Raw genomic sequence first — 10,297 nt, forward strand, 5'->3', positions numbered from 1 at the left:
AGACTACTTATAAAGGTTTCTAAAAAGCAAACTTCAGTGCCAAAAAAAACCTGTACACCCCCAAATTTTACTTTCTGTCTTCTACTTTTAAGCAGCTTTATTAACTATGAGTAAAGGCCAAGAAGTTGAAAACTCCTTTTTAGTATTTAGTCAAGAGGTAAATATCCCTCCTGATTCAGGCACCAAATTCAAGTTTTTTTTTGTTTTTTTGTTTTTTTGTTTTTTGTTTTTTTGTTTTTGTTTTACCAAATTCAAGTTTTATTGCCTTATTCTTAAGCATATTAAAAGTAAGCATCCTTCACCTAATTTCCAAGTAGTAAAAATTGTGGTCGTGGTCTAGCAAATCACCAGGCAATACTTCTCTCCCCAAGTAGGAATGGGAGTGCTCAGCTGGTTGCTTCATCTACAAGTAGCATAAGGAAGAAAATGATCTCCTCAGTACCACTCAGAACAATGCTATTCAAAGTGTCTTAAACTCCTGTGTGCCTTAAATCCCTCCACTGCAAAATAAAGGCAGCCCCCTAATTACAGAATTTCTCAACATCACCACCATCATGGTAGTCCTTGCCATCAGAATCCCAAATTTCAGTCCCAAACACTCTTGATTCTCTAGGTCTAGGCTAGGAATCAGAAAACTGGATTTTTTTTTTTGCAAGTGCTCAGGAGATTCTGGTCATGCTAAAATTTGAGATTAGCAATAGATGATGTTACCAATGCTTTTAGAAATAAAAAAAGGTCATCATTTGTGCATAATCCTCGATAAAGAAATTATCTTAGGTAAAGAATATTTTTAAATCAGTATATTAAAACTTATAGAAAGCATATCTTAATATGCTTTTATAATATTTGTAAAATGTAACAACAAATTTCAACTTTTTCCCCATTTTATTTATTTTTAAATGTTTATTTGAGAGAGAGCACTCAGCACATGCAGTGGAGGGAGGGGCAGAAGGAGACAGAGAATCTCAAGCAGACTCCCTGTTCTGCACAGAGCCCGGTGAGGTTCTCACAACCCTGAGAGCGTGACCTGAACCAAAATCAAGAGTTGGTCGGTCCCTCAGCTGATGGAACCACCCAGGGGCCCCTATTTATTTACTTATTTGGTAATGTCTACACCAAAAGTATGGCTCAAATACATGACCCAGAGATCAAGAGTTGCAAGCTCCACTAACAGAGCCAGTAAGGTGCCCCAACTTTTTCCCATTTTAAAAAATGATGTTGTAGGAGTAGTGCCTGGCTGGCTCAGTCAGTGGAGCACACAACTCTTGATTTCGAGGTTGTGAGTTTGAGCCCCACATTGGGCAAAGAGCCTTAAAAAAATTGTTTGGTTGGAAGGAACAAATGTAAATTACACGCAAATATTTACATTCTATGGCATCAAAAACTGCTTTCTTGACATGGTATTTAGAACTCTTGAATTTTGTACCAATCCCTCCTGAATAAAGCCAGTGGCTTATTTTTATGTTTGTTTGTGTTTCCACAAGTAACAGTCCAGGTATGGACAGCTTGCATCTCAAATAAAAGCCAACTGAGATATAATTGTCAATGTATTTTCCTTTTTTTTTTTTTTTTTTTTTAAATTTTTATTTATTCATGATAGGCACACAGTGAGAGAGAGAGAGGCAGAGACACAGGCAGAGGGAGAAGCAGGCTCCATGCACCGGGAGCCTGACGTGGGATTCGATCCCGGATCTCCAGGATCGCGCCCTGGGCCAAAGGCAGGCGCCAAACCGCTGCGCCACCCAGGGATCCCTGTATTTTCCTTTTTAATATTAGTTTTGGTAGTACAAAAGACATGTTGATCTGCTATATGAAAAATTTTATCAAATAAATAATATTTAGGAAATTGATGGAAGATCATCTGGAGGCAAAGTCGCAGAATTAAGTATAATTTTTATGTCTCCCATTAACAGGTTGGCTCACTGTCCCTACTCATCAAGCTGCAGGTCTGCAACTGTGTCAACAATCCAGAGTTAGGAACCACTGAAATAGGCCAGTGGGCATGGGCGTGGACGATTCAGAGTCACCTGGAGTGCTGGGTCTCACTATATGGTGAGGGGAGCAGGGAAGATGGAGTGGCCTATCAAGCTCTCTGGGAATATTCTAACGCTCCTCTCCCCATCTATTTTATAGCAAACACTAACAAAGATAAACTTCAGCTCATACTCTGAATGATCAAGCAAACTCTTCCATCAGTAAATGAAACGACCAAGAATGGTGCCTGAATCCAGTAGTGCCTGAAAGGTAGAAACAAAGGTAGACAAATGTGAGAGAAACTGAAAGACTAAGAATTTTCCACTGGACTGTGCAAGTCTGAGCACCTGCACTCATTCCTCCCCACCTCGGTCAGCCCCTAACTCACCCTCTTCACCTCTCTGAAAAATCCAAAATGTCCAAACAATGGCTGCTAATTTGCAAAAACAATTCCTCCCTCTTCCTAGAATCATCCTTGACTGCAGATTCCTCAAACCAGCTGAACTTCAGCTGACCCACTCCTGCTAAAGCAAGCCCTAGAAAACACTCTGCTCTCTTTCTCCAAACTAGAATGCTCCTTTTGTCCAGTATTTTCGAATAAAGGCTTATGCTCTGGTGAATCTTCCACACCATGTAAAATAATAATTTAGCATGGTCAAGAGGAAGTATAATTAATTCATTGTGGGCCCACTGATTCAAGACTTAGGGAAAGGTTGGAAGCAGAGAGAGGATGAGGTTCGGTTATTTCTCAGGCAGGTGTCTTAATCATTACTAAAATTAAAAAAAAAAAAAAGTAAGAATCACAGAAATGCTGGAGACAACACACTTCCCTATGTATTTTAGGATCTAATATATTGATTCCTGTGCCGTAAATCTATATGCATGAGATCTGGACAGAGATTGAAAGATTTCCAAAGCAAATGAAAAGAGTAAACCACAACGAGGACCAGGACGGGGTGGGAGAGGAGGATGCTACATTTACTTAAGAAAAGCTTTTTTTTTTTTTTTTTGCAAGTCTTTTAACATAATCCAGCAGTTGCAAATAAACAATGGGTGCTGATTACTAACGAATTACATTTAACTACTCAGAGTCCAGCAGAGCCTCCAGTTAGCCAAACTTCCTGAAAGTTTCAGGATGACTAGGCACCATTTCTTTCTTTAAAGAGGATCAAGGCACTTAAAATGTCTTCAGCAATCAGACTGGCTCCTGGTAGTTCAAGTGGGGGTGGGTTCCCCTACTTTTAGAACTGGGCCCTGGTGGAAAAAACAGCTGTCCCAGGGCACCCTGACCACTCTACAACCCAGAAACAATGAAATCCACACAATTCCAGCAAAAGCATGAGTACATTAAACCAGGAGAGGAAGGCCTAACCTGCAGCACCGGTAAAGGGCAGTTTTAAAAAGTCAAGTAGCACTTACTCAAAACAATTTTGTAGAAATGCAAAAGCAACATGGGGCATGACTGCTGAAAAAGGCTGCTGAGGGAGCGAGACAGTTTTGCTTATCTTTTTTTTTTTTTGCTTATCTTTTTATAGGAGAGGTCAATGAAGAAATTACCAGACCAAGGTCACTTTCCATTAAAAAAAAAAAAAAAAGTTGGAAGCCTTAACAGGAGATAAAAACCAGCGTTAAGTCATGACTCCGTGAAATCGCAGCCTGGTGAGAATCTCTCCAAGAATCCTGTAGGAAATGAAGTGTGGATTAGCGTAATTAAATGTAAAGTCTCCTTGAGAGCAACTTCTGTTCTAAAGACTAGAGCCATTTCTGTGAAATGTATCACAGAGAAATTGTGAAGAGGATTTGCCAGGCATCACAGCTTTTCCACTCTCACATCAGGTCTGCAGACACTATGATCTAAAAAGAACAGGGCAGTGATTTGGGGAGGGAATTACATAATACACCTTATCAGAGAAAACCATTCCATTCTCCTGTCTTTGCAAAAGTTCATGGGCTCATGTAAGTGTAATATACTTCAGGGTTTCAAAAATTACACACATTGCCCTCCAAAGAGATGGAGGGAAAAATATAATCACAGGGTAAAGGCCAAACATGGTCTCTTCTGAATGCTTAAATAGCCAATTATGTGTCTTAATACATTAATTCTATGGAGAGAAAGAAGACTATTACAGGAAAGTTGAATAAGACATCTTAAAAAATGTACCCTGGGGCCTAAGTCCATTCAACTGACAGTAAAATCACCCCCTCGAAAAAAAGCAGTTTGATGCAACGTCTAGTATTTTAATTTCCCAGCTGCCAAGAGAAATATATAAGGAGCAGAAATTAAACTAATTATGTCAGCAGCACAGTGAACAAAACTTTAATTGTATTACACACTAGTTAGACATTTGCTGAACAATACAAAGGCCCTTAAGGGTAGAAACTTCTCTAGAATATAAATGATCCCCAATCAAATGACAAAAATTAGTCTGTTTAGGTAATAAACGGATTCGTGGTTTAGATATAAAATTTCAACCAACATCATAACTCAATATAAAAAATATCTAATATAAGAAACAAATCTCTAAAATGGCTTTGAATCACTCTCTGATTTACATATGCTGTATCATTAATAGGTCCTTTAAGCCAGCATTGTACTAATCAGCTTTTTTAAACATCCTGCCTACAAAGGGGCCTATTCATTTAGCTGGGAGACAGGTGTTAGCAACCAGCAACCTCTTTTAGCCTGGAGTTTCAGGGGCCTAGCCTGCGATTATTGTGGCATGATTGGCAAGTCGAAAGCAAGAGCACTTTGAAAGATGGGAAGGGAAGAGAGAGGGAAAGAGAGACAAAAGACACCAAAAGGGAGAAAGGAAGATGAGGGGGGAAAAAATGGATGTCAGCTACCACTTCACGGGGCCACCCTTAGAGCCTCCTGGCCTAAGGGGAGTGCCCCGGCTACCACCCAGATGGATGACAGATACACACGGACAGTAACTCTGGATATATGCCTGTGCTCCACTCATTCAAAAATGTTTTTGAATGTCCTAGGACTCACTCTTCTTTATCCCTATCATCCAGTTCCTAACTTCAGTCCTCACTCTCTCATAGACTCTTAAATAAGAGTTGTGGGAGTAGATACTCCTGGAAAGAGTTGAGAGAAAGCAAATTCAGAAAGACATCTTCAGCCTTTGGAATAAAGATCCTAGCAGAAAAGTAGAAGGGAACATTCATGCAGTTGCCTGCAACTGCATACATAAAGAATAATATGTTCTCTCTTTTAAGCCCTGTAACAATCCCAGCAGGTATTATTCTCATCTTGGGGATGAAGAAAATGAAGCTGATGGCAATTAAGGAAGGGGCCTGAAGTAGCATGGCCAGGAGGCAGAAGAGCTGGGATTCATAACCAGATGTGTCAATTTCCTAAATTGTTAGGCTTTCCCCAAGTTTAATTCCTTAACATATCGTAAGTGCCCTGATTCTGTTTTAACGCGGATGGTTCTGTACTTCAGCACTTTTTCTTCCTTCCGGGAACTCAGCAAAGGACCTGTGACTAAACTGTATTGACTATTAAGCCTCCATTATTTTCCATAAGCGCTTCAGCTACGAAGCAGTGAAACATCTGGCAAGTCGGCTTTATTTTTAAATTCTACACGCGGAGAATTCCCAGGCACCCCACCCCCACCAACACTGATCATAACTAGATTCACCTACCAATTCCGACCTCCAGTTGTTTCCACATTATCATTCATTTGTCCACTCAGGAAATAAAGGAAGCTACTTTCACCAACCCTCCCTCATGACTCCTGATAGATAATACAGCAGTGGGGTGGGGGAGCCTCTCTGTAAAGTAATTTACATAAAAGTTATAAAAGCTCTTTGTTATCTGTCATGACTAGGAAATGGGCTATTCTAGCAAATCAAACATCCTGGATAACATAATGATGGCTTTAAAGGGACAACCATTTATAAAGAATTTCAAAGCAATGCAACAGTGGCTCCCAAACCTGGATGCTGATCAGAATCACTTGGGGAGCTCTTTGGAAATAGAGGCCAGAGTGTTGTTTTTTTTTTTTTAATGTAGATTCTTGGTCATCGCTTATCCACTCAATCAAATCTCCAGGAGGTGGGGCTGAGAAATCTGTACTTTTAAAGAACCCCTTAGTGACTCAGCTTCGAACTGCAGCTTTCAAGGAATGGCTGGCTGGCTGGCTTTTGGGAACTCCTTGCAATAAAACACACTAAAAAGGCTAAAAACTGCACTGAATACAATGAGACCTTCTTTTGCTGATTCATTAAGACTTTAGGATCTCCCAACAGCTCTCGTTCCTCATTCACTATTGGTCACTAGTCACAGTACTGGAGAAACCAGAAAGGAAAGGTTAAGATTTCACATTGGTACAAAGCTGGAAAAACCAGATTTGGTTTTTCTAACAGATTTTAAAAGCTGGTTTCCCCCAGAGGATACATAACTTTTATGCTTGCTTTAAAAACGAAAATGTTTAAAATCAGGCAATAGGATTCTGTTTAGCTACAATTCAGAACGTTAACAGGCCTAAATGCATCAAAAATGTGCAACATTCAACCTGCAGAAGCAAGGAAACTTCATGACCATCTTAATTAAGAGAAAGGAAGATAATGGGTTTAAACTAAGAATGGCATTATAGGATTAGATAAAACCACTGTCTTGACCATGCAACTGATAAATCCTGGAAACTGGGAGAACTGAGGCCTGTGATTCCTTCCTATCTGGGATAGCTTTCATGTGAAATGTAACAGAATAACCTATTAAAAGTCCTATTAAAGCTCTTAATATAAAACCATGATACAAGAAAATGACCAAGTCATTTCCCTATTGAAGGAAGAGGGTGGAGTTATGTTTGTATATAAAAAGATTGTCCTTGTGTGTCAACTAACTTCAGTTAAAAAAAAAAAAAAAGCTGACAAAAAAAGGTAATAAAAAATAAAGACAGTCCTTAAAAATGCTAAAATCTTTCTTACATAAACACAAATAACCAAGGGCACCTGGATGGCTCAGTGGTTGAGTGTCGGCCTACTGTTAGGCTAGGTCCTGAGATCAAGTCCTGTATTGGGCTCCCTGCAGGGAGCCTGCTTCTCCCTCTGCCTATGTCTCTCTGCCTTTCTCTCTATGTCTCTCACGAATAAATAAACTTTTTTTTAAGATTTTATTTATTTATTCGTGAGAGAGACACACACACACACACAGAGAGAGAGAGAGGTAGAGACACAGGCAGAGGGAGAAGCAGGCTCCTGCAGGGAGCCTGATGTGGGACTCGACCGCAGGTCTCCAGGATCACACCCTGGGCTGAAGGCAGGCGCTAAACTGCTGAGCCACCGGGGCTGCCCAATAAATAAACTCTTAAAAAAAATAAAAAAAATAAAAAAATAACACACATGCAACCATAACCAATAACCAAACAAAAACAATAACTAGTAACCATTACCAAACCAGTAACCATTACCAAACAATAACAAGGAAGAAGCTAGTCCCTGAAGACTTCACCAATAGCTAGCGATTTAAACTCTGTATTCTCATTAAACTCTAAATTACTACTTAGCTCTGTATTGCAGGGGTGATGAGATTCCAAGGTGCAGAGACTAAAACTTTCATTCCCAAACAAAAACACTATGGCCAGTACAAATTTGATAGAAATGTCTCTAATCTACCATTAAAACAATAGCAGTATTAGAAAAACAATAGCAGTATTAAAGGTTCTATTATAAGAATAAAAAAAATCCGGGTGGGATTAGGCTCCCCAACACTCCTTAAGTTTCTGTAGGTGTTTTCAGAAAGTCCTAGGCACAATACTCTTACAGATGGGTGTGGCTATATTAAACTTCACAGTGGGGATCCCTGGGTGGCACAGCGGTTTGGCGCCTGCCTTTGGCCCAGGGCGCGATCCTGGAGACCCAGGATCGAATCCCACATCGGGCTCCCGGTGCATGGAGCCTGCTTCTCCCTCTGCCTGTGTCTCTGCCTCTCTCTCTCTCTGTGACTATCATAAATAAATAAAAATTAAAAAAATAAAAATAAACATCACAGTGAACATGTTAGGGAAGAAACTGTGCCCTTTTTTGTTATTTTTGCCTTCTTAAATGCTGGTAACTGAAAATGCTTTTTCCATGCTTTTTTTTTCTTAAGAGGCCTTAAAGATGTATTCCTATTAGATGGTGCTAAGCAGTTAGTTGTGTCAATCTACCTGGCCGTAAGAAAGATTAAAAACAAATTAATTCCTAGTCTGAAACAGCTTTTTCTCTGCATATTATTTTAGCAGTTGGTTAAATGAAGTCAATATAGAGGATTTAAAACACTTGATCCCAGAGGATCCCTGGGTGGCTGAGTGGTTTAGCGCCTGTTTTCGGCCCAGGGTGTGATCCTGGAGACCAGGGATCGAGTCCCACGTTGAGCTCCTGGTGCATGGAGCCTGCTTCTCCCTCTGCCTGTCTCTGCCTCTATGTGTCTCTCATAAATAAATAAAACCTTTAAAAAAAATAAAACACTTGATCCCAATATAAACAATCAGAATAACAGCTGTCTACCTGACAAATCTGGAAGTTTTTAGTGGGCTGATCCTCATAACTAGATCTAGACATTAAATGTGTGTCCTACATTACATGGAAACTTTAAGCACAACTGAGGTATTACATGGCCCTCCCTGCCACATGAATCTGCAGTTACACACCACTTCCAAACTGAAGAAAATGACCCCTCTAAACCGCCGGCTATGAACTGTACTCTCAAGTCCAGAATTATTAGGAAATATGCCATAACGTTTCAGAAATACTTGCCATCATGATTTTCCTTGAACATGAAAGAGAGCAAGCAATCAGGAAAAAAAAAAAAAAAGGATAAAGAAGTTGTCAAACCTGAAATCCCCTGAAGAGAAAGGAAGTAACACTACAGCTCCCAGCCCTGGGACTCTGGGTTGAGAACTGGGCAAAGCACCGTGTTCCCTTGCCTATTCCCATTCCTAGAAAAATGGCTCGATAAGGGGACAGCTCTGGCCGGCCACGCTTCGGTCACCTGGCCCGTCCCTGGGAAAATCCCAAGGCTCCCCAGACGGCGCCAGCAACGAGAGTGATGGGAAGGCTTCCCCGTCCTCCAAACGACCCGCACACGGGATGAATAAGGGACGTGCTGCCTTCCTGGGGGCCACACGCACCTGTGGATGGCTGCTCGTTAGGTCGCCGCGGCCTTCCGCCACGGTGCGAAGGGGCAGTCGGGGGCAAAGCCCTACTGCCCAGCAACTCTTCCCTGCCGTAGGCGGACTGGGAGGAGCTTGAGACGCTCCCCCGTGGTTACACGAGCAGTTTTCTCCCACTAGAACGAATGACAGACCGACAAAAAGGAGAAACGACGCTGCCGTTCCTCTGTCCTGCCAGCGAGAACTCGAGCTCCGGGACGCCCTAGGCCTGGCCAAGGCCCGGGGCAGCCGAGGCCGAGAGGCCCCACCGCCCTTCTCCGCCTGGGCCCCCGGCGACCTCGCACATCCCCTCGAGCCCACGGAGGGCGAGGCCCCCACGAGGGAAGAGTGGGCGGAGGGCCGGGCCCACGCTCTCCAACTTCTCCCCGGGCCTCCAACTCCGGCCGCCTCCCGCGAGCGGCCCCGGGGCTCCTGCCGGCAGCAGGGGCGAGCGCGGCCCCCTACAGGCCTGACTCAGTTTCCTCGGCCGCAAGGACGCATCCGGCCCCGAGGCCAACTGAGCCGGCCGGTGTGCAGGGCGCCCGGGACCCTCGACGACCGCCGGCCCGGGGCCCCGCCCCTCAGCCGAAACGCCCGCCTCGAAGGACTTTCAATGGGACAGGTGCGAGCCGCCCCGGGTGCGGAGACGCCCAGCGACGCAGGGAGTCCCGGGCCGCGCCCCGCACGCAGGAGGCGCCTCCGGACGCGGCCCCGCGACCCCCGAGGCCCAGCGGCGACCCCGCCCAGGCCGGGCCCCGCGGCCCCCGCGGCCCCCGCGGCCCCCGCGCCGCCGCCGCCTCCTCACCTGCCGCGCCGCCCGCCCGCCCGGTCCGCACCTGGGAGGGGAGGGGCCGGATCCGGGCCGCGGACGCCTCAGGCAGGGGGGCTCCGGGCTCCGCCGCCGCCGCGTCTCGGGGGCTGAGGGGCACTGGGGGGCGGCCGCGACATCCTCCCGGGCGGCCCCAGGAAGTCGGCCCCCCCACCCCACCCCACCCCCCCCCAGCGGCCCAGCCCGGCCGCGCCCGCCCCCCGCCCCCCGCGGCCCCGCCCCCTCCCGCGGCCCCGCCCCCTCGGGAGCGCGCGGCCGCTGCCGCCGTGCCCGAGCCACCATAGAGAGGGGCGAGGCGCGCGCCGGGCTAGAGCGTGTCCCGCGCGCGCGCGCGCGCGCCCCCTGGCGGAGC

The 10,297-nt window shown here is 44.9% G+C and overlaps 1 protein-coding gene across 7 annotated transcripts in view; it reads right to left on the reverse strand.

The window, feature by feature from the left end:
- RFFL (ring finger and FYVE like domain containing E3 ubiquitin protein ligase) overlaps positions 1-10,103 on the reverse strand; it is an 88,444-nt gene extending 78,341 nt beyond the window's left edge. For 2 of the 7 annotated variants that reach the window (XM_072779512.1, XM_072779506.1), the window contains exon 1: positions 9,953-10,103. Coding sequence is in view for 1 of the 7 variants with exons in the window: in XM_072779515.1 (XP_072635616.1) it covers positions 5,626-5,659 (34 nt within the window). In the remaining 6 variants the exon portion in view is untranslated. Of the gene's footprint in view, positions 1-5,625; positions 5,739-9,095; positions 9,606-9,921 lie in introns of those variants that run through there. The other 5 variants (XM_072779504.1, XM_072779510.1, XM_072779513.1 and 2 more) reach the window with 5 other exon arrangements.
- Between the last annotated feature and the right edge of the window lie 194 nt (positions 10,104-10,297).

This window comes from Canis lupus, chromosome 16 (genome assembly GCF_048164855.1).
Source record: "Canis lupus baileyi chromosome 16, mCanLup2.hap1, whole genome shotgun sequence".
NCBI lineage: Eukaryota > Metazoa > Chordata > Mammalia > Carnivora > Canidae > Canis > Canis lupus.